The following is a 24946-nucleotide window of genomic DNA, read 5'->3' on the forward strand; positions in this document are numbered from 1 at the left end:
ATCAAACACTCTCTGGTCCACAAAGTCTTCCTGGACTTCTTCCTCTTTGCAGCCGACAAACCCAAAACCGTAAGCAGCTCTTCGACACCTCACATAATGTTGGAAGTATTTGAAGACATTACTGTATTGATGCTCGGAAGAAGTGTACAGTGTGGTGTACAGCAAAACTGAATTAAAAAAATAATAATTAAGAAGTAAAGAAAGACAAACACCAACAGAAATTAGACTTAGGAAGATGATACACAAATATCACCGTGTCATAGGAGAGAAAATAAAGCACAGCGTAATGAGTAGGGACGAGCGTTTGGAAGAAACCTGCCAACTGGAGCATCTATAACATTAATGATCAATTAATCGCTATGTTTTTAAACATACTCCAGTATGTATTAAAACATGCATATATGGGCAAAATAAAATATATATACACAGTTCTATGCAAAAGCCTGTTTTGATAATGGACGCTTTTATTTTGAAAGGACGAAAAGAGAATTCCTGTTGATTGTAAAACTCAAGCGAGATTATACTGTAAAGATAACGTCAAGGAGTTCAATGTTTTATGTTTTAGCCCCCGAAGAGCCATGAGGTTAGTTTTCACAGTAATCTGCATATTTAAATGTGTTTAAATAAGTTCTGGATCAAATTAAAATCAGTAATTCACGCTAGCAAGGTTCGATACAGTAAGCTAGTCTTGCTCAAATTAATCCTCTTGTATTTCTCTCTCGTACGTTTTATAATTGTTATTGCAACTTTCAGTTTGCAAACTGTAGCTTTATCCAACTTCATCCAACAACATAAACATTGTTTGATATCCAACTGATAATGTTTTGTTTGTTTTGTTAATAAATGTTTCTTCTTTTTGTTTAAATTGAGACTTGTGTAACATTTAATTATGATAATAATTATTAACATATAACATTAGACTTTTATAGCGCATTTAAAAGGTACTCAAAGTGGCTTTTGTTCTCATTGTGTCATTTTTATCATGTAAATGGAGGGAGAAAAGGCAATATCAGCTTCAAGAATCGGCCCAAAAAATCGGCAGCACATATCAGGGATCAGTTAAGACTGATGTCAAAATAATCAGTATCGGCATCAGCCTTAAAAAACCCGGCCACTAGTCAGATAAAATTAAACAACACACAGATTGATTAAAAGTTCCATTTGATCAACCAAATTCTCAACGGCTTTAATGGATCATCAATTAATTATTCCTATCCCTAGTTCTGAGTTAGTTTAGTGCTATGTTACCACTCACATGTTTCCTGTCTTTGCTTTGTATCCGCAGGAGATGATCGAGTCCATCAGAGAGTCAGTTGTCTACATGGCTCACACTCACGACGGAGCACGAGTGGCAATGCACTGTCTGTGGCACGGGACGGCCAAGGTGTGCGCAACACACACACACACACACACACACACACACACACACACACACACACACACACACGAAGACACACTTTAACTTTAAATGCTGTTTGGCTCAAATACACAGATAACAGAACAACATAAGTGAACAACAATCTGTTATCAAAAAAACATGCCAGCAATATTCGATATAAGAATAAAACAAAAATTGATAATATATATAACAAGTCAAAGCCATGAGCAAAGGATAAACACCTTCTACCATCTTGGAAAAAAGTGGAAATTTAAGATTTGTGTCAGGTTCTATAAAAATAAATGAAGTGCTGTTGTTTGTAAATGCATGTATGAAGTGTAAATAATGCCCTGCACGGCCCTGTGTGTTTCTTTCTTTACCGAAAGCTGATTCTGTAAACAGACTATCTGGGTCCTGTATAGATATTCAACAACATTGTTGGAGCCATCAGGATTTAAGATCAAGTGAAGTAGCCTTTCAGAAAAGTGATAATAGATATATATATATATAAGGAGAAATGCTCAGCAAATGAATTGTTTTTGTCACATTTCAGGACAGAAAAGTCATCATCAAAACTATGAAGACGTACATGGTGAAGTTTGCTACGGTGAGTTCTCACTGCTGCTCCTTTCATTCGTTCTTATTCATGAAAGAAACAAGCTCTCAATAGTTTATTTGCTCGCTGGATTTCAGAAATTCACTGTAAATAATGTATATTTTCCAGACTGATTATCGGATGCGATATTTATCATCATCTTTTTGTGTTATTTAATCTGGTTGCTGGTAAAATAAATTATTTTAAAATGCTGCATCAGTGCGCTGCCCACTGTCTGATTGGCTTCAGGTCACGTCTGTCAACATAGTGACACAAATGTGCAAAGACACATTTTTATATATTCATAGACTATTCATAGAGCTGCCCCTTTCAGCAAGTGGAGCTGTGTGTTGTTTTCTCGTAGATTTGCCACTTTAATCTCATAAATCTGCTTCTTTGTTCTTGTAGATTTGCCGCTTTTAATCTCATAAATCTGCGCCTTTTTCTCGTAGATTCGCCACTTTAATCTCATAAATTTACTTCTTTGTTCTTGTAGATTTGCCACTTTTAATCGCATAAATCTGCGCCTTTTCTTGTAGATTTGCCACTTTTTTCTCATAAATCTGCAACTTTTTTCTCGTAGATTTGCCAGTTTTAATCTCATAAATCTGCTGCTTTGTTCTCTTAGATTTGCCACTTTTAATCTCATAAATCTGCCACTTTTTGACACTTTTAATCTCTGAATTTTTCCGATCTCTAAGTGTCAGCTGTTATGTGTTCCACAGGGAGAGTACGGTCACCTGGTTCTTCTGGCCATGTTTGACTGTGTGGACGACACCAAGCTGGTCAAACAGGCTGTGCTCTCAGTAAGTCTGTTTCATGACATTTCAATATTGTCTGTGTACTGTGTTAAAAAAAAATAATTGTCCAGGTTATGTTTTTATAGACCTGAAAGTATAGGATGTTTTAGGTACTGTCTAAAAACCTCGCCCCTCCTGTTTCCCATTTGTTCAGGAGATCTTGTTGTCTCTGGATGAGGTCATCGGTAATAAATACGGGAAGAAGGTTTTGCTGTACCTGCTGAGCCCCAGAGACCCCGCCCACCTGCTGCCTGAGATCATCAAGGTGCTGGAGCAGGGAGACGGGAACACACACAGGTAACAGCCAGCACCAACATGTTCTCTCTTCAATAAAGACATAACCAAACAAATAATTACATGTGTATGTATGTATGTATGTATATATATATATATATATATATAATATAAAAAATACTATATATTTTCGTTTTACATCATTTAATTTCCATAATAACAGCTTTATTAGAATGCATTTTTATCTTTAAATTCTCATTTTCAAATAATTGTATTTCATTGCATTTTTCCCAAATGACACCCTGATGATACATTTATTTATTTGTTTATTTATTTTCTAGTTATAAGAACGTGCAATCAGTCATAAGTTCAATTAATAACAACAAGAAAAAATGAACTATATCAGAACTGTTCACTGTTGTTTTTGTTACAAATTTTAGAGACTCAAAATAACATTAAATCAAATAAAAAAGTAGTATTAATAATATATTTTTTAAAATATATATTTACTGTTCACATTCAAAGTAAGTAATATTTTTACCTTCATTAATAATTGCATTTATTATTTTTCACAATGTATAATTAAGTACTGCAGAAAATATCAAGTAAACCTAAAATAAACATGTTGGATAAGTTCTGTGTCATATTTTCAGATGTGTTTCTTTCATTTTGTTTGTGATGCAAAATGTAATAGTAATGAGCCACACCGTCTCATTTCACATTTTACTTGTCACTAAGCCCCGCCCCTCAGCTTTCAGCCAATGTTCTCCACAGCTCTTAACAGCAGATATTTTGACTTGTCATTATGGGAAATAAGCACTTCTAATGTGCTGCTATGTGATTAAAATAACCAACTGAATGAAGAGTATTATTGAATGAATCAGTGGGTCACAGTGACTTCAGCTCTGTGTTCCTCTCATCAGTAAAAAGGACATGGCGCTTCGGAGGAAGGAGCTGCTGGAAGTCGTCTCCCCCCCGCTGCTGGAGTATCTCCGTGACAACGCCGGGTCCATGGTGATGGACAAGGCGTCCAGCGTCACCATCAGCGACATCCTGGCTTCAGCCTGCGGAGACCTGCGACCCGCCATGACAGCCGTGGCTCAGCTGGCCAATCAGGAGCTGGTTCCCGGAGGGATCGGTGGGCAGGTAGGGTGTGTGTTTATCTCTGTGTGTGTCTGTGTCTATAGCCCCTTTCATAGTGCGGTCCCGCAAATGTCCCCCTACATTGCCGGAAAGATCTGTGCCGGCTTTTCACCTTACGGAGTTTATAGTGATCCCACGAAGGCGTGGTTGGAGGAGATGATAGTGACGTGCTACAGAGCCGCAGCAGTGCTGCGCAGTAGCACAGTGCTAATAGGCGAACAGTTAGCTCTGTAGCAGCACAGTGTGTATGTGCTGCAGCAGCATGTGTTCACTTAGCAACTTCTGTTTGTTTACAACTAGCACCGGACACTAAGTGGACAATTAGCGATGCTGGTTTGTTTACGATCAGCGGCGGACACTTTGTGCACAGCATCCACCGCTTATTGTAAACAAACCGGCATGTTAACTGTACACAGTTAGCAGGGTTCGTACGGTTGCTTGAAATCCTTGAAAATGCTTTAATTTAAATGTTGTATTTTCAAGGTTTAAAAAGGATTTTGGATAAAGTGCTTGTAAATGCTTGAAATTGTTACTGTATTTCTCTTGCAATCTGACTTCATCCATCTATAGACTATAGATAATCACATGTTCAATGTAAAAAATAATGAGTAGCCTATCTGAAATGAAGACCGTTCCTCTTAAAAACACCATGTAACACCATCGCTGTTGGTATGGTAAAGTGAAATCTCCCCCTTTTTATATGCAAGTACTCATCTAAAACATGCAGTTTACAACAGGTGTAAGATACTGGAAAAGCTTGAAAATTTACCTTGAAAGCTGCTGAACAGTGATTCAATGACTGTCAGACCAAGTGGGAGGTGTGTGTTAGACGTCACACGCCACGTCAAATATTCCTCCTTGCCGGGATGTCCCGTTCATATTGGTCCCACTTCCAACAGTCCCACCAATTTTCCGCCTCTGTAACTACCTCTGGAGGGGGAAAATTGGTGAGATCACTTGATCCCGACATCCCACTTCGGACGCTGTCATATTGGAGGCGAGACGTTACAGAGTCGTAAATGTCCCGGCATGTGTATGTCTCTGTGTATTATTAGCAGTGTGTGTGTGTGTGTGTTATTAGTAGGATGGTTATCAGAACAGTCGGCCATGGTTTAGATATTTGTCCTTACACACTGTGTAATCCAACTAAAATCAGTTCTGCTGTTCTTCACTCTACGTTTTTGTTTGTGCTGCAGCTTCACATGGCCGAGCATCCAGCAGGACACCTGGTGCTGAAGTGGCTCATGGAGCAGGACATGACACTGGCAGAGGCCGGCAAGGAAGGTAAATACACACACACACACACACACACACACACACACACGCACGCACACACAAATGTAAGATGATGTAGTGCTCATTATAGAACTGGAGATAATCTGCTTGAACAGCTGACTCATAAGTGTCTTTTAGTCCAACTGAACACTGAGCAAGACATTTTTAAGCCACCAAAGTGTTTAAATTAACTTTAATGAAGTGAAAACACACTGTGAAAGGGTCAAAGTTCAAAGCCGAAAACACACTGTGGCGGTGACCTGCCAATCACAGGGTTTCCCCGCACTAAAGCATACCTTGCCTCATCATCTATTTCACCTTAAATGGGACCATAATTTACAAAATGAACATCATGCTGTGTTCAAAATGACTTGAAACTAACGATTGAATCCATAATCAAAATGTGGGATATTTTGGTGCCACTTTTGTACAGTGGGACACGTCATTCATTCTTTTTACAGTCTATAATTCTAAGCATTTCCTGAAATCATCCCAGCAGTTTTTGTCAGCAGGCTATGAAAATTACGTCCCTGAAAAAAAGTGTGGTGCACTGAAAAGTGCACATTAAAAATAATGTGCACTAGTTTTTCACTGTGATCTGATGAATCTTAATCCTGTTCAACAATTCTGGAAGTGAGTCGCTTTATAAACGCAATGTTCAACAGCTGGGATAGAATATAAAATCACCAAAAAAGATGTCCAAATGACAAAAACTAGAAGGAATTATGTCAAAGTGTAAGATAATTTATTGACCACAAGAGGGCGCCAACTGCTCCAAAAACTGTTGACCCATGGCCCAACTTTCCACCAAACTGAATGGAATCAGTGAAATGACTTATAGGAGGTCAAAGCATGACTTAAAAATATATTTTCTCTCTCTCTCTGCTCTTCCTTCTCCCTGTTCGCCCTCTCAGAGCGGTTCGGCAGGATCCTGGTGGACACAGTGGGAACAGACAAACTGAAGAGCTGGGTCAGAGTCAACAGAGGAGCCATGGTGCTCTGCAGGTCAGTGGACACTCATACACTTAGAAAACAATCTGATGATATGATACACTGCTGCTACTTAAAGGGCCAGTTCACCCAAATAACAAGCTTTTTCTGCTAGTATCTGATTTGTCTCAGATTTCTGCTTCTGCACCAAGGTTATTATAGTAAACGAAATAACGAAAACTAGAATTGAATTTTTTTGTTAACTGAAATAAAAATGAAAACGATAACCAACTGAAACTGTATTGTGTGGTTACAAAACTAACTCAAATCATAGTGAAAATGTCCTTCGTTTTCGTCTTTGTCAACTTTTATCATACAAAATCAAGTGTTTCTGTTTCTCCACCGCTGAGTGTGTGTAGTCCTGCTTTGTGGGCTTCCGGGAAAGGCGCGAGTACAATTACCGCAATGACACCATATTGCCTGTAAAGCCTTTTTAGCTTTTAGAAACCTTTGGAAATATGAAAATTCTGATAGCGTAAACCGTTCAGTTATTATGGTAATCCAAAGTCGCATGTCTTCAATTTGCCCATGATATTACAAATCACGTTTTTTTTTTGCAGTGGCGCTGAAAACTATCACTAAAAGTAATAAAAACTGAACTAAAACGAAGCATTTTCAAAAAATAAAACTAAACTAAAACTAGCAAATTCACCCTGAAGACGAATTAAAACTAACTGAATTTGAAAACAAAATTTCACAACGAAATTAAAACTAATGAAAAATCCACAACTATTATAACCTTGTTCTGCGCTGAACAAAACTTAAAAATCTCAACACAAAGGAAGTTCTTTTCACAGGCAGTGTCCCAAGTTTTTCTTGACCTAACTTGATCTAACTCAGGGGTCGGCAACCTTTACTAACAAAAAAGATAAGATAAGAAAGATAAAAAAGCCTAAAATTCAGTCTAAATTAGCCTACCAACATTACTAATAGGTCATAATGAGCATTTATTAATATGATTTTTGTCAGAATGTAGTAAAGACCCAAGTGCAAATGAGGCTGGACATCGAGGAAATATCTCAGGAGATTTGAATCGAAAGATATCCTAGCTAGGGAAACACAAAACTAGACTTGAAGTTGGCAAAATTTAGAGGTTATGCTAGACTTTCGTAAGCTATGATCAACAGCTGACACAATGTTTTCAAAAAAATGTTAATACCACGTATAAGCTTCACATTTTTACAAGACTACAGATAGCTTTCGGCCTACACCAATGATAAATGAAAATTAAAATGTAAAGAAATTAACATTTGGCCACATGGAGCCACTGCAGACGGCCTAAAGAGCCTCATGTGGCTCTGGAGCCGCAGGTTGCCCACCCCTGATCTAACTGCACAGTTTACAAATGATGAGTTGAATGTGGGGGATAATATTTGTTTATCTGGTGTGTTTCTGTGTGCAGCCTCCTGAACAGCTGTGACAAGTCTGTGGCGTCTGAGGTGAAGGAGGCACTGGAGTCCATCAAATCAGAGCTCAGCAGCATCAGCAACAACAAAGGAGCTGAAATCCTGCTGGAGAATCTCAACAAGTAAAGACTTTTTATTACAAACAGACTGGCGACGGTGAACACATCACCTCCTGTGCAGAAGACGCCAACAAGACTGTGAGCGTTCGTTGCCGCAAACAGGAACGCGTTCACAAAGCGGATACAACCTGGAGAACAGTGCTGTCATGTCCGTCCCTGATGGAGAAATGGATTGTGTCTGTGAATAATGAAATAAAGGTGTTTGGAGGACGAGGAAATGCTCTGCAAAACAGGTTAAAATGCACACATGCCACTTGTGTGCAGGCAGCAACACAAATATGCAACATATAATGTTCTTTGCTGTATTTCCAACCACTGTCAACAAAACTCAACATTCCTTTCACAATAAAAGCTTGCATGGTAAAAGAAGACCTGTGCAGACTTTTTCAAGAACATCTGCTGGAAGTGTTGAGTTTCATTGACTGTAAAAAGTGAAAACAGTTAATTATATAACAGAATAACAGTATTTCATTTAGAGAAGAGAACTGGTGAATGTCATTATTTTGCACTGTTGGATTCTCAACAGTGTCCCTGTGGCTCAGGCCAAACTAAAACCATAACCATCTGTGGCTACATGAATACAGCCTGAGGGATCTCTTTTGGTACTTAACAAGGAGGCTGAATAAAAGTCAACTGTTGTGCACCTGAGCTGTAACATAGTGATGTACCAATGAAGCCTCATGAACCATTTTCTTTATTTTCTCACTAGATAGTGCTCTTGGTTTAAAGAAAAGGCTCAAGCTATTATAATTGAGTGTGCTTTCAGCTCTCTGTTGAACAGAGAGCGCCATCTAGTGGGTTCAGAAAATAAAGAAAATGGTCCATGAGGCTTCATTGGGACATCACTACTGTAACCCTCCAACATCAAAGCTCCAGTGACATTGCATTGTATTTGAGCGAACTGGCCCTTTAAAGGGTTGGCGTCGGTGAATACAACAGGTTCTAGCTGTCCAGTTGCCTGGACAGTTTGTGCCACATTCAGATTTGTTTGTAATATTTTCTACCTTGTGATTTATAATTATATCAGCTGAAAAGAACACGTTTGCAAAATAAATATTGTTGAATAAATATTTGTATTTTTCTTTTTTTTAATCAAATGGTGAATAATTAAAAGTTTTCAGTGTAACAACAGACACTAAAACGTGTTCTCTAATCCAGCAAACATTCAAAGGATGTGGAGGTCCAGGGCTTTTGATATGCAACTGAAATATGATAAATATATATATTTTTATACTTATGCACATGATAGATGACAAAGAAAGTGGTTCATGAGGCACACCACAAGTTTAAAGAGACACAGGTTTCTATTAGAGAGAGGGGAAATAAACTGGTCTAATATCCATTATCCAGATGTTGTCTTCAACTTGTGATTCATTTCAGTTCACTCCTGAATCCTGGATTGCTTGTGAGCTTGAGAGACTAATGGACATAGTGTGGATGGGTGAAGAGTAGAGGTTGTTGATTATGGTGGAACAAAAAGCTTGAGCACACATTATAGTACAGTATGTTGATTAAAAAGCATATAAGAATGAAGCATTTTGGCAAATATATAAAAGAAAAAGACATTTTTGTTTTGAAATCAATTCCAAACCCGCCCCACAGATTGAGAGGGTGTCTCCCTACTTTTCTCCTGATGCATGCTGGGACATCCTTAATATGAATACATATTGGTAGTAATGTGCCAGTGAAGCCTCATGAACCATTTTCTTTATTTTCTGAGCCCACTAGATGGCGCTCTCTGTTCATCAAAGGGCTGAAAGCACACTTAATTACCATTGCTTGAGCCTTTTTCTTTAAACCAAGAGCACCATCTAGTGGTCTCAGAAAATAAAGAAAAAGGTTCATGAGGCTTCATTGGCACATCACTAGTTATTGGTTCAAACCCCCATGATTTCTGCAGTTTAATTCTTGATGGTAGAATGTCAAAAGTCTTATTTCATATACTTGACTGTCCTCGGCTGAACCACGTCCTCGCAGTACTCGGCCAACCTCTTTGCCGCCCTCCTGCCGAACTGCACCTTCCCGCGGGCCTTGGTGACGGCGGTGTACTCGTGGGCCTTGAGCTTGGTGTAATAGTCAGAGAACTTGTTGTAGAGGATGGAGATGGGCATGCCGTTTAGGATGACACCGAAGGAGATGCAGGCGAAGGCGAAGATGCGGCCCAGGTTGGTCTCAGGGAACATGTCGCCGTAGCCCACTGTGGAAATGCTCACCTGAAGGATGGAAGAGACACAGAACGATAAAATATAGACCTTGTAATTCATCCATCCATCCATCCATTCTTGTCCACTTATCCGGGGCTGGGTCGCGGGGGCAGCAGGCTAAGCAGGGCATTCCAGGCGCCCCAGCCATAACGTCCAGCTCCTCCTAGGGGACCCCGAGGCGTTCCCAGGCCAGGAGAGAGATATAATCCCTCCACCGTGTTCTGGGTCTTCCCCGGGGTCCATCCTTACCAGATGCCCAAACCACCTCAACTGGCTCCTTTCGACATGAAGGAGCAGCGGCTCTACTCCGAGCTCCCTCCGGATCTCTGAGCTCCTCACCCTATCTCTAAGGCTGAGCCCAGCCACCCTACGGAGGAAGCTCATTTCAGCCGCTTGCATCCGCGATCTTGTTCTTTCAGTCACTACCCAAAGCTCTTTGTTTAAAGAAAAAGGCTCAAGCTATTATAATTGAGTGCGCTTTCAGCTGTTTGTTGAACAGAGAGCGCCATCTAGTGGGCTCAGAAAATAAAGAAAATGGTTCATGAGGCTTCATTTGCACATCACTACAGAAAAGCATTGACTTTTTATATCAGTCCTCACTATTTATATCCACTTTAGTTACTAACATTGCAGTATTTTAAAGAAAAGAGGCTCAAGCAATGATTAAGTGTGCTTTCAGCTCTTTGTTGAACAGAGAGCTCCATCTAGTGGGCTCAGAAAATAAAGAATATAGTATATACATACATTCCTGTGTTAAAGAATAGAAAAATAGAAGGAAGAATAGAAGGTGTGTATACGTGTTTATGTGTTAACTTACAGCAGCCCACCACCATGCTTGCGGCATGGAGGTGAAGTTGGTGTTGTGCACGTCGTGCTCCACAGTGTACACCATGGCTGAAAACATGAAGATGCCCATGCCGATGAAGAGCAGTAAGCAGCCCACCTGCACACAAATACATTTACGTTTGTAATTGCTCCTTAGGTTAACTTTATGGTTTTGCTCTTAACCGTGAGGCATAGATTCATTAGTCCAACATGTACAGTATCTATCAGGCCACTGCCATTTCCTCCTAAAATTCCCAAATGTGCAAATGCGGCCTCAAACAAAACTGTGTATGTGATCATTTGCTAGTCCTCTGTAACATATATGTGATGTAGCACTGTATAAAGACAATAGAGAATGTTCAAATGGATAAACATATTAATATAATTGTAAATATACACTTGTTCTGAATTCAGAACTGGCAACATGTTCCAAAAACGTTGGGACAGGGACATGTTTACCACTTCTCTCAACAACACTAAGGAACTGACAACACTAATTGTTGAAGTTCTGAAAGTGAAATTCTTTCCCATTCTTGTTCGATACAAGACTTAATTTGCTCAACAGTTCTTGGGTTTTCCTTGGCATACTTTATACTATATACTAGTGATGTGCCATTGAAGCTTTATGAACCATTTTCTTTATTTTCTGAACCCACTAGATGGAGCTCTCTGTTCAACAAAGAGCTGAAAGTACATTCAATTATCATTGCTTGAGCCTTTTTCTTTAAATCAAGGGCACCATCTGGTGGACTCATAAAAGATAAAGAAAATGGTTCATGAGGCTTCATTGGCACATCACTACTATATACATCATGCTCCACAAATTTTCACTGTCAGACCACAGCACACTTTTCCACTTGGCATCAGTCTGTCTCAGATGAGCTCAGGCCCAGAGAAGTGGGCAGTGTTTCTAGATGTTGTTTGTACAGTATAAAGATTCCACTTTGCATAGTAGACTATTAACTTACATTTGTATAACCAGCGAAATATGTACTGACAACAGTTTTCTTAAGTGTTCCTGAGCCCCTGTAGTAATTTCCTTTGTTGGTTGTTAATGCAGCGCTGCTTGAGAGGTCGAAGGTCACAGTCATCCAGTGTTGGTTTTCTGCCTTGCCCCTTACATGTTGAGATTTCTCTGATTACTAAGAATATTTTAATGATGTTATGGACTGTAGATGGTAAAATCCCTACATTTCGTGAACTGTTGGATTATTTGCATGGCGAACTTGCTCCATCCTTGACCCAATCATTATACTTTCTGTTACCAATTAATCTGTTTACCTGTGAAATGTGTGTGACAGGTGTTGTTTGAGCGTTCCACAACTTTCCCATTCTTTTGATGGCCCTGTCCCAACTTAAGCATATATAAACAAAAATCCATGAAGCTGATAAAGCTAAATGCTAGAAATGAGTCAATTATACTCTGTTGATACATGTGGTAGTATAGTTTGTCCAAAAATAGCAAAAAAAACCCCACCATATTACAAGATGTCCAAAATTTACCCACTCAAAAAAAGTTGTACTATAGAATGTCGATTTTTGTCCAAAATGGTCAAATTTTAAAATGCCCAAAAATGCTTCAAATGGGTCAATTATAATCTGCTGATACATATTAGAACATAATATGCCCAGAAAATCTATAGAAAAAAACACCTTATTATGGGATGTCCAAAAATGACTCCCTTAAAAAAGTCATACTATAGTATGTCGTTTTTTTTTTCAAAAATTGTCAAATTTTAAAATGCCTAAAAATCCTTTAAATGGATCACTTATATATAGTCTGTTGATACATGTTACATCATAATATGGCAAAAAAAAAGACTGAAAAACATCATATTGATGAATGGGATGTCCAAAAATGACCCCCTCCAAAAAAAAGCTGATTAAGGTAAAACAATACATATAATGTCTTTGTACAGTTTCCAATTGAATATATGTCAAAATGCATCAGCACATTGTCACATTTCATTTTATATTTTAAATTTTAGACAGCGTGCCAACTTTTTTGGAATTAGGGTTATACTAATTTCATCTATCTGTCTTCTTTGAAATAAGCTGACGGTGCAGTCAGACCTGCTGGTAGCACTGTCTCAGTGTGAAGCCAAACGCTCTGAGGCCTGTCGAGTGACGAGCCAGCTTCAAGATCCTGAAGATTCGCATCAGACGCATGATCCTCAGAACCTGACCCAGCTACAGAAAAGACAAAACACAGAACAAAAGCCATTTAATATGGACGAGACAAATAAATCTAACCAAGTCGTCCATCAGCCTCCATTTACCTTTCCGACCCGTGCCATGGTCTCGATGTCCCCTGCGTGAGAGTGGATGTCCTCGTCATCAAAGCACTCCAGGGCCATCTGCAGGTAGTGTGGCAGGATGGCGACCAGGTCGACGGTGTTCAGCATGCTGCGTCCGAAACACCTGAGGTCAGGGGTGGACAGCAGGCGCAGCAGGTACTCCAGGGTGAAGAAGGAGATGCAGAATGTTTCCACGTACTCGCCATAGAATCTGCCGCTGAGCTGGCCTGATGGCGTCTGGAAGAGAAAATACAAGTCCTGTTTTCCCTGTTTGCTTGATGAACTACTTTTTTTGTTGCGCTGTTTAGTGGTGATGTACCAATGAAGCCTCATGAACCATTTTCTTTATTTTCTGAGTCCACTAGATGGCGCTCTCTGTTCAGCAAAGAGCGGAAAGCACACCCAATTACCATTGTTTGAGTGTTTTCTTTAAACAGAGAGCACAGAAAATGGTTCATGAGGCTTCATCGGCACATCACTACTGTTTATGTTTATATATATTTTATTTTTCATTTAAGGTCTGATTTGTGAAGTGTTCTCAACTGTTGTTGGAATATCCAGATTTTAACTGAACGCCTAAGATGCCTGTATTTGTTTAATTTGTTCTCTTCTTCTTGCTTACTTACCCTTCTATCTCTCTTTCACACACACACACACACACACACACACACACACCTTGTACTGCATCTCCTCCACGGTGTTGAGTGTCATGGCGACCAGTGAGACCAGCACGAACATGGAGGAGGCGACTCCCATCAGTTTGGCGGTGACTGAGGAGAAAGGCTTCTCCATCAGGCTCCAGATCATTTTTCGGATCGGTCCGAAGGCCATGCCGTCAAATAACACCTCGTTCTCCTCCATCTCCACCTGGACAACACAGAAATACATCCAAGTCACAAAACAGGAACAGAAGAAATGTAAAAAAAATAAAATAAAATAAAAAGTGGTCAGTTAGGGCTAATCATTAGTGATGGTGCTCTTGGTTTAAAGAAAAAGGCCCAAACTATTATAATGAGTGTGCTTTCAGCTCTTTGTTGAACAGAGAGCGTCATCGAGTGGGCTCAGAAAATAAAGAAAATGGTTCATGAGGCTTCAATTGCACATCACTACTAATCATGAAATTAACTTTTTTTTTCTTTCTCTAAAATAGTGGGAAAAAACACACCACATTATGGGATGACCAAAAATGACCCAGTCAAAAAAAGTCATACTATAGTATGTCGATTTTTGTCAAAAATTATAAATTTGAAAAATGCTAGAAATTGGTCTATTATAGTCTGTTGATACATATAGTAGTATAGTTTGTCCCAAAATAGCGAAAAAAACACCATATTATGGGATGTCCAAAAAAAAGAAAAAAATTGTCAAGATTGCATGTTGATTTTGTCAAAAATGGTCAAATTTTAACACACCTAAAAATGCTTCAAATGGGTCAATAATAGTCTGTTGATACATATTAGAGCATAATATGGCCAGAAATGACTGAAAAACACAATATTATGGGATGTCCAAAAATGATCCACTTGAAGAAAAGTCATACTGTAGTATGTTGATTTTTGTCAAACCCTAACCCAAAGGTCAAATTTTAAAATCCCTAAAAATTCTAAAAATTGCCAAAAAAACATCATATTATTGGACAAACGTTAAAAAAGAAAGCAAAAAAGTGGCCAAACGGGACTAATCATGTAAATGAGCATATTTATTTCTCTAGAATATGTAACTTATTAAGGATCAGACACTGAAACAAAACAGAACACTAAGTGTAAAAAAAAGTTTAAAGTGTATATATTTAACTATGGTTTATAAAAACATATTATTTAAAATGAGGACAGAGCAAAACTGTCTGTATCACAAACCAAAACACAACTGAATTAAACAAGCAAAACACTACATGTCAAGAGAACACAACAGGGAAGAAACTGGAGCAACAAACTGCATCAGAGTGGGACCTCTGTAATGGAAACATCTGTCCAAGTCTGTGCCAAGAAAAAGCTTATTCTCCGCTCTCCATCTGTCAAGACGGCGGAGCGGAGCAGTGATTTATAATGTAGGTCAGTCAGATTACCAACAAAATACAAAAACAAAAACTGGTGAACCACTGAAGATAGAACGAATGACTTCTTGACATTTGTATTTGCAGCACTATTAAACATATGGAGTCTGGAAGGGGGGACTAAATACTACAAAATACTAATTCATACAAGTCTACCTCCAGAGTTTTCTGCAGATTATCCCTGGTACACCGGATACTACGTTTATTATTTATGTTTATTTTATTAACGTCATTTTTCAGGAAGCAACCTAAATTACATTACATTACATGTCATTTAGCAGACGCTTTTGTCCAAAGCGACTTACAATATTACAAATTATTTTCTATTCCTCTCTACTCAAAGGCAGTTCAGGGGTGGGGGGTTGTGCCCCTCTATTATTAAGTCTGGACCCTGTAGCTGTGGAAATATTTATGCACATTTTAATCCCCAGAGAAGGCAAATCATAATTATTCATGGGCAAGTGACAATAAAATGCATGTTAGCAATGAATGAGTATTCTTGTGTTTATTGTTACATATTGTCAGCCTTTTGGTGAACGACACCAACAGTAGTGTTGGTTGTAAATAACAGTTGTGCTTACTAAATAGACCAATTTGAAGTCTGTGTCATGGCACGTCACTGGAAGTTGCGCGCACAGACTGGTAGCAAAAAAAACTCAGAAGAAAACAGTTGCGATCTATAAAAACAATAAGGAAACAGGAAAACCGACAAGTTTCAGGGGTAACGATGTCTGGATGAGCCATTGGATGTCGGGACAGAAAAAGTAAAAAAAACAAAAAAAAACTGGCATTCATTCATATTGATTACTTTCATTAAAGACGCCCTTAGAAGCTGGACTGAATTATGGTTGCAAGCCATTAAACAGACGGACTGGACCACTGAAATTATCGGGGAAAAAAGTAATTCTAGAACATGTCAATTTTTGTCAAAAATTGTCAAATTTTAAAATGCTTCAAATGGGTCAATTATAGTCTGTTGATACATATGATAGCATAATATGATCAGAAATTATAGAAAAACACCATATTATGGGATGTCCAAAAATGACCCCCTCAAAAAAAAGTCATACTATAGTATGTCGATTTTTGTGCTCAAATGTCTTTAATGCCTAAAAATGCGTAAAATGGACCAATTATAGTCTATTGATACATATTACAGCATAATATGGCCAGAAATTACAGAAAAGCACCATATTATGGGATGGCCAAAAATGACCCCCTCAAAAAAAAAGTCATACTATCGTGTATGTCAATTTTTGTCAAAAATGGATTCAATTGATGTCCATTTAATTCTATTTTGGGTTCTTTACCATCCTGACAGTAAATCTGGGTCAGGAAATATCACAGCATTGTTGAGGGTTATTTGACTCATGTAAAAGTAATTTGATAATAAACCATTAAAATGATCAGGAAAAACATCTGGACGATTCATAATATTTAACAACTGTAGCGCTCGCAGCGCTGGGACCAGCAGCTAACTGTCACTTTCTGCCACCAATTAAGCTCCGCCCACAAAATATGTCATCATTGTTGGTAAACAGTAAATTGGTCTATTAGGCAGTGATGTGGCAGTGAAGCCTCATGAACCATTTCCTTTATTTTCTGAGCCCACTAGATGACTCTCTCTGTTTAAAGAAAAGGCTCAAGCTATTATAATGGAGTGTGCTTTCAGCTCTTTGTTGAACAGAGAGCTTCATTGGAACATCACTACTATTAGGTACTATTTATTGTACTATGGTTGGAGGCAAAACCACAAAACATACACCAACCCACCTCCGCTATCAGCTGTCTCTGTATTTTCAGCTGCTCAGTGAGCTCGTCCTGCCTCTCTTCAAAGGAGATGCGGCAGCAGCGTTGGCTGTTTTTGATTCTGACGCCCCAGTAGTTAATCTCCTCCAGGAAGTGGCGGGGACACAGCTCATCTTTAATGCACAACACTCCAGTTCTGATAGAGGACAGAGACAGGAGAACCAGGTCCAGAAGTATACCAGGGAGTCACTTTTTCTGCTTTTTAAAAAAATCTTACAATGTATTTTTATTAGGGCCGGGACTTCAACGCGTTAATTAAGATGAATTAATTACACAAAAATTAACGTGTTAAAAAAATTGACGCATTTTAATCGCACTTATTTTTGCACCGCGGAACGTTTCTCACTGGATGAGTTCCAGGCGGACCGATTATACTGGAGCACCAACTAGCGTTCATGAGTTCAGGCAACAACAAGCCACAGTGAACATGAAGGAAGAAGCTGATGAGACGCTTTGGTTGGCCCCGTGGATGATGGGACATTTTGTTACAAAAAACCAACGTATGGAAGCGTCGATAAGAGCATGGTTGTGTTGCTATGCAACAAGGAATTCACATATCACCGCAGCACATCGAGCTTCAAGTATCACCTCAATGCAAAACATATAGCAGCTAGCGGCTAGTGTGGTAGCTAGTGGATTGTGTTTTACTTAAAAAACCAAAGTATTATAGTTTACAGAAGGTCTACCTACCTATAGGCTACCTGAATTTCTGAAATGTACTATATTTCTAAATATGCTATTGCTACACTTAATGGCAAAAATTGCACTGGTCTGCTGGCCTTGAACAAAAATAAACAATATTTTTGTTGCTTAAGCTTATGTATTCAGTCATTATTCAATGGTATACTAAAAATCCATGTGAAAAAAATTACTTCTCACTGTTCTCAGGTCAAATATTTATATGCGATTAAAATGCGATTCATTTCGATTAATTATTACAAAGCATCTAATTAATTAGATTAATTTTTTTAATCGAGTCCCGGCCCTAATTTTTATTTTACCTGTAGAAGTTGAAGATGTTGTGGAAGATTTTAGGGTCCCGGTCAAAGAAGAACTCGTTGCTCTGGACGATGTAGTCGTCACACAGGTCCAACTTCCTGCTGTGATCTGTGTACGTGGCCAACTGACCGATCCGGGTCTTTGGATACCTGGCAGCTAACCTGTAGGGCAAGTAGTACACCTGGAGAATAAAGTAGACTTTTCAATTGGTATCTCTGCTGGAGAAACTGCAGAATGCAACAAGTTGTCATAAAAAGATGTTATCAGTCTGGTTTTCAACGTTTCCAGTAGAGCAGTATGTTTGTGGCGTTACCGTTCCTCCAACATTGATGTTCAGGTTGAAGTGTTTGGTTGGAGAGAGCAGCAGGTGGGAGGAAGACACCGGGAGCCGATCCTCCTCCTCCTCATCTTCGTACTCAGCATAAAGATCATAGATGTCTCTGCCCAGATCCTTCACAAAGAACACGTAAATAACTGTTGATGAATCCAGCATTTTAAGTTTTGGCACAACATAAATTAAACAATAAAGTAATGATCAAACTAAGAGAAATACAACTAAAAACTAGGACGCGATTTGAACAAACATGCAAATACTGGGTATTGAATGGAAGACTTATGGAATTATGCTAATTAAAAAATGCTCCCTTTTCATATAAAAAAATATGTCTGTGGATGTAGCATCGACTAGTGATGTGCCAATGAAGCTTCATGAACCATTTTCTTTATTTTCTGAGCCCACTAGATGGCGCTCTGTGTTCAACAAAGAGCTGAAAGTACATTTTATTACCATTGCTTGAGCCAGTTCCTCTAAATCAAGGGCGCCATCTGGTGGACTCATAAGATAAAGAAAATGGTTCATGAGGTTTCATTGGCACATCACTAGCATCTACCAATCAAGAGACACCTACTGGCAGAACTGACGTACTGACTGCTTTTCTTTGTTCTATATCATCAGTATCAGGAGGATTATTTTTAAAATACATTCCATTCTACAAATTAAAAAATACATGCCCTAAAATTAGATTTCTTCCTTGGCCCATGTTATACCCTTGTCGAAAATGGTCAAATTTTAACATTCAAATGGGTCAGTTATAGTCTGCTGATACATATTAGAGCATAATATGGCCAGAAATGACATAAAAACACCATATTACAGGATGTCCAAAAATATCAGTTGGCTTTGGCTCAGTTGGATGAGCGGTAAATCATGGAGTGGAAGGTTGGTGGTTCAATCCCTGACCATGGCAGCCTACATAACCAAGTTTCCTTTGGCAAGATACTGAACCCCAAATTGCTCCGGATGCTGCGTTCATCAATACTGAACCATGGCAGCCTACACCCACTCCAAAAAAAAGCATACTATGTATTAGTGATGTGCCAATGAAGCTTCATGTGGGCTCATAAGATAAAGAACATGGCTCATAAGGCTTCATTGGCACATCACTAATACATAGTATGCTTTTTTTTGGAGTGGGTGTAGGCTGCCACTACTACTATGTATATTTTGGTCAATTTTTAAAAAAATGCTAGAAATGGTCCAGTTATATACAGATATATAGATACAAGTGGTAGTGGAGTTTTTTTCTCCCCCCAAAAAATAAAAATCAATAAGAATGAAGGACAGTCTTTTTAAATTTTTTTTTTTTTTTTTTTTTACTATTCCTGTTCTGACATCCAACCGCACAGCCAGACATCGTTACCCCTGAAACTCTTCTGTTTCCCTCTATTTCCTCATTGTTTTCATAGGTCAGTCGTTAATAGATGTTGTTTCCCTCCAAGTTTCTGCCGACTTACAGTAACATTACATACATAGTAGCAGTATCTTTATGTTCAATCACTCAAACTTTGGCCAATGAATGCTATTTTGGGTTCTTTACCATCCTGACAGTGAATCTGGGCCAGGAAATCTTACTGCATTGTTAAGGGTTAGTTAACCCATGTAAGATAATCTGTCAATCTGTCAATAATAAACTATGAAAATAAACAAAAAAAAAACCATCTGGGTGATTCATATTATGTCAAAACTGTGCCAATCGGAAAACTAATTAAACTGAAAAAAGAGAGAGCACCATCTAGTGGGCTCAGAAAATAAAGAAAATGGTTCATGAGGTTTCATTGGCACATCACTAGTCGATGCTACATCCACAGACATATATGTATATATATATATATCATCATCATCATCAGAAATTTTATTGAGTAGGATAAACCCCTTGTATGTATATATATATATATATATATATATATATATATATGTAAATTATACAAATTAAAGAATGCTCCCTTTACATATATATATATATATATATATATATATATATGTAAAGGGAGCATTCTTTAATTTGTATAATTAAGTATAAATAAGTACTCAGACTGCAACTCTATTCAGAATACCACTAATATGTAATCCAGTTACTTGTATTCTATTACTCCCCATCCCATCCCGTGTATCATTGAATATATTTGGGTTCTAAATAAATGTTGAGGCAAAAAAAGCAAACTGAGGACATCAACTTGGGCTTTGGAACATAAATCAATCATAAAAATATTCAGAAATAACAAAGTCCTAGATTGAGCATTACAAATATGACTCTTCATGTACATTTATGCAAGAAAACACATTTAATATGACAGATGGATGTGATTTGTACAAACTTGGAGAGAAACTAGAACAAATGGAAGAACGTCTGACCTGCATGGAGTTCCATGGCTTAACAAAAGTGTTTGTGAGGTCCAGATAGTCGGCCTGTTCTTTGGCGGCTTGAGTCCTGCTGCCGTGCTTGTAGCTGGGGAACAAACTCCTGCTGCGGGCTCTGAGGTGGCTCAACATGCTCTCTGCTGATCCTGAACATCAATTAACCTGCATGGGGAGACATCCTGGCAACACCAAGCACTCCTCACACACACACAGCTGGGCTCTCACACACGGACAAATGAGTAAACATGCATGCAAGGATGGGGATGTTTCACACCAGTTCAGAAAGAAATGATGTCAGCATACATACAGCTGACACACACACACACACACGCCTGCACACACACACACACACACACACACACACACACACACACACACACACACAGACACAGACACACAGCGATGAGGTAGGAAGTGGCTCTCGTCCTCTAATGCAGCTGACTGAGATGATCTGGGTGCTTAAAGTTTTAAATACTGTTATCCTCTTTGATCCATCACTTGATCTCTCTCTCTCTCTCCTCCCACTGACTCCAACGTCTCATAACTTTACATTTATGGTAATCCTTGGCTGGTTGATATACATATGGGGAGATATAAATATAGATACATACATACAGTGGTGGAAGAAGTATTCAGATTCAGATTAAAGTAAAAGTACTAATACCACACTGTGAATTACTGCACTACAAAGTCCTGCATTCAAAACTTACTGAAGTCAAAGTACAAAAGTAGCAGCATCAAAATGTACTTAAAGTATCTTAAAGTAGTACTTAAAATGGACTTAAAGTAGTAAAAGTACTCCTTATGCAGAATGGACCCACTCAGATTGTTTTCTATATTCCAAATATATTATTGGATTATTTTTGTGCCATGAACATTAATGACACTTTGAAGTACCTTTTTGCTCATGATACTTGTCATGTTATGTTTCTGACAGGCTTGTGTGACTCTTATGTAGAGACCTTCAAAATAAAGTGTTACCATATTTTGCTTATGTCACAAAGTCATTTATTTCTCTTAAGTTACATCATTTACACACAGTGTTATTACTATGCCAATAGCCATCCTTTGTTACATCCTTTTTGAGTGAAATGATCAATAATTGTCATATGTTACACTTTTGGTGAAGTTTTTTGCGTTTCCTGCAAAACTTGAAAAATTACTTAGGCGATTATTTTAACAGGGTGACGATTTTAATTATGATCTTAAAATGCTTTACTTTGTATGGACTTTATAAGTCTCTACATAGCGGTGAACGAAACCATGGAAACGGCAAATAGCCACCTTCGTCCAGACCTTGACTGTGAATTACTCAAGTGGGCTCACTTTTGGATGATTGGATGAGGATTGTAGAGTTGTAATGTCAATTATTACATAATTGACATTACAATCTACCAATCCTCATCCAATCATCCAAAAGGAGCCACCAATCACGTCAAAGGTCTGGAGAAGGTGGCTATTTGCCGTTTCCATGGTTTCGTTCACCGCTATGTAGAGACTTATAAAGTCCATACAAAGTAAAGCATATTAAGATCATAACTCATATACAACAGCTTCCTTACTCACTACTAATAAGCAATAATTCTGAGGTTATTGAGGGAAAACTCTTAGTTAATGGCTTACTGCTTGTATAATAAGGACTTGCAGAATAAGCCATTAATAACTACTTAATAATGACTAATTAAGAGCCAATATGTTATTTATTTGTATGCTAATAAGCAACTAATTAATGTTGAATATGTGTTCTCTAAAGTGTTGCATAACAGAACAATAAGAATCTACGGCTAGTGACTGTACTTGCGCAGAGTGGTGCTTTAAGCTAAATGCTAGTTATGTGCTAATGAAACCATTTTCTATATTTTCTGAGCCCACAAGATGGCGCTCTTGGTTTAAAGCTAAAGGCTCCGGCAATGCTAATGGAGTGTGCTGTCAGCTCTTTGTTGAACAGAGAGCACCACCTAGAAAAAAAAGAAAATGGTTCATGAAGCTTCATTGGCACACCATAAATGCTAACGTGATAATGCTAATGGTTCCATCTAGTTGTGCAGGTTATCATGCTAAATGCGGCCAAACTAAAAATTTTAATTCACTGGAGTCAGAAAAGTCAGAACATCACCAAAGTTATGAGGACACATTATCTAGAGATCTTAAAAATATACGCACATTTTTATACGTTGGCTTTTTTGATGAAGTATTCAAATAATTGTTAATTCTAGTTTGTACACAATTTTCAAGTAAGTGAGATCCGATGTAAAATCTGGTAACAGTTAAGGTAATTTAAGGTAAATTGTAGCGTTAATGTGAGGTTAGATCTTTGTTGTGGTTTCATTCACATTGATGTGGATTTTTTTTTTTTTTACAAGTCTTACAAACATGAAATAATATGCATTAAGTATTTAATAATTTGTAAATTACACATTTTCAGAAATTGTATTTAATTTATTTATTTTGTACAATTCATGGATTAATTGATTACTAAGGCACTCCTAAGAAGCTGGGAAGAGAAGAAAAACAGGTGAGAAAAAAAAGTAGATTTAAATACTTTTGCATTCTTTTCACCCCCAACCTAAAAATAAATGGTTTTTTTTCTTCCCACCAGTATTTTTATTTTCTCCCTCATGTCCCCTCAGGCGCTCCGTACTTATAACATTGTTTAAGCAATACAATGCTGGAAAGCCAGCAAGGCACCTGCTGTGAAATGTGTATACACACAATATTTAGCATACAACAATTATCATTAAAGACTGTGTTGGGTTATTTGGGTTCTTATTAGGTGGTTCAATTTCCTCTTGTTAATGTCAGAAGAGGTTGAATCTCTTTTTCTGGCTGCAGTCCTTTCTTTATATGTAACCTAGACCTACACATCTGATATCTGTCTTAATCCAAGTGTGTGTTTGACGTAGTTTGTATAACGGATAACTCAAGCAGTCAGATAGGTGGAGATTAATCCTCGCTGCAGTTAAACGGGGATAATGAACCGTTGGAGCCGGACTCGTTCCAAATAAATCGACTTAACTCTCCCACCATCTCAACCCACTTAGTCAAAAACACACCTCCCATTTGTCAAACGAGTCCTGAGCAGTGACAGATGAAACTGGGTTCTGGGTTCGATACTTGGCTTTTGTTTCCTGTCTTCTACTTGGATCCTTTAGAGGAGGGTGCATGAATGTCAGTGATGCAATGTATCTAAGTACATTCAATCAAGTACTGTACTTAAGTACAATTTTGAGGTACTTGTACTTTACTTGAGTATATGTAACTTTAAACTTCTACTTCACTACATTTTGAGCCAAATATTGTACTTTTTGATTTTTTTTAACTACATTTAAACATTTAGCTGACAGCTTTAGTTACCCTTTAAGGTTGAGATTTAATATAAAAAACATGATGCATTTATTGAAATTAGACATTTATAACAGTATATTAAGTAGTTAAAATGAGCTTACATAAATCCATTTACACTACAATAATATATTTGGAATATACACAATGGCCCATAGGGTTGAATTAAAATATGTTTTACCCACTTCCATGAAATGATTGTCACAATGTGATTTATTATTGACTAGGCCTGGGCCGATAATCAATAAATCAATTAATCGCACGATAAATTAAATGAACTCAATAATTTTGCCGGCCTCGATATATCGCCATGCGCATGCGTGTTTGTTTTCCTCGTCTGTTGCCTCCAAGCAGGCTGGATGACAAGAGGGTTCACTCTGTGCTCGATCTCAGCACCTGGGCGCTTTTGTTCCATAGCAGAATGAGCGGAGTGAACCCTCCTGTCAGTCATCCAGTCTCTGCTAGCATTGGCTACACACAGAGTGCAGCAGGTGAGCCTCGTGCGGAGCAACGCGAGGAAAAAAGATGATTGCAAAGCCAAATGCCACAGCCCCGGTGTGGGAATATGTCGGTTTCAAACCGAATGAAAAAGGTGAGCCCATCAACACACGGACGAGCCTGTATGCCGAATTTGTTCAAAAGTGGTGGCAACAAAAAAAGCCACCACAACAAACTTGCATGCCCATCTAAAGCAGAACCACCCGACCCAGTTTTCCCAGCTGGGGAAAAAAACTGCACCTGGAGATGCAGAGCCTTCGTCCCGACAGTCAACACTGGTC

At 38.3% G+C, this 24946-nt stretch overlaps 2 protein-coding genes across 2 annotated transcripts in view; one reads left to right on the forward strand and one right to left on the reverse strand.

Moving 5' to 3' along the window:
- pum3 (pumilio RNA-binding family member 3) overlaps positions 1–9010 on the forward strand; it is a 21349-nt gene extending 12339 nt beyond the window's left edge. Inside the window, exons 10-18 of the mRNA XM_059358038.1 lie at positions 1–69; positions 1286–1384; positions 1932–1985; positions 2699–2779; positions 2928–3070; positions 3931–4153; positions 5347–5434; positions 6340–6430; positions 7818–9010. The exon at positions 1–69 is cut by the window's left edge and continues 10 nt beyond it. Of these exons, the coding sequence (XP_059214021.1) occupies positions 1–69; positions 1286–1384; positions 1932–1985; positions 2699–2779; positions 2928–3070; positions 3931–4153; positions 5347–5434; positions 6340–6430; positions 7818–7947 (978 nt within the window). The 3' untranslated portion in view covers positions 7948–9010. The remainder of the gene's footprint in view (positions 70–1285; positions 1385–1931; positions 1986–2698; positions 2780–2927; positions 3071–3930; positions 4154–5346; positions 5435–6339; positions 6431–7817) is intronic.
- Positions 9011–9810: 800 nt separating this feature from the next.
- On the reverse strand, positions 9811–20957 carry kcnv2a (potassium channel, subfamily V, member 2a). The gene is made up of 9 exons (XM_059357677.1): positions 20820–20957; positions 18441–18578; positions 18130–18308; positions 17093–17264; positions 13942–14133; positions 13249–13503; positions 13043–13159; positions 10962–11087; positions 9811–10153 (listed from the first exon to the last, which is right to left on the reverse strand). Exons 1-9 carry the CDS (start codon positions 20955–20957, stop codon positions 9872–9874), a joined length of 1599 nt encoding a protein of 532 aa, XP_059213660.1. The 3' UTR covers positions 9811–9871.
- Between the last annotated feature and the right edge of the window lie 3989 nt (positions 20958–24946).

This window comes from Centropristis striata, chromosome 19 (genome assembly GCF_030273125.1).
Source record: "Centropristis striata isolate RG_2023a ecotype Rhode Island chromosome 19, C.striata_1.0, whole genome shotgun sequence".
Lineage (NCBI taxonomy): Eukaryota > Metazoa > Chordata > Actinopteri > Perciformes > Serranidae > Centropristis > Centropristis striata.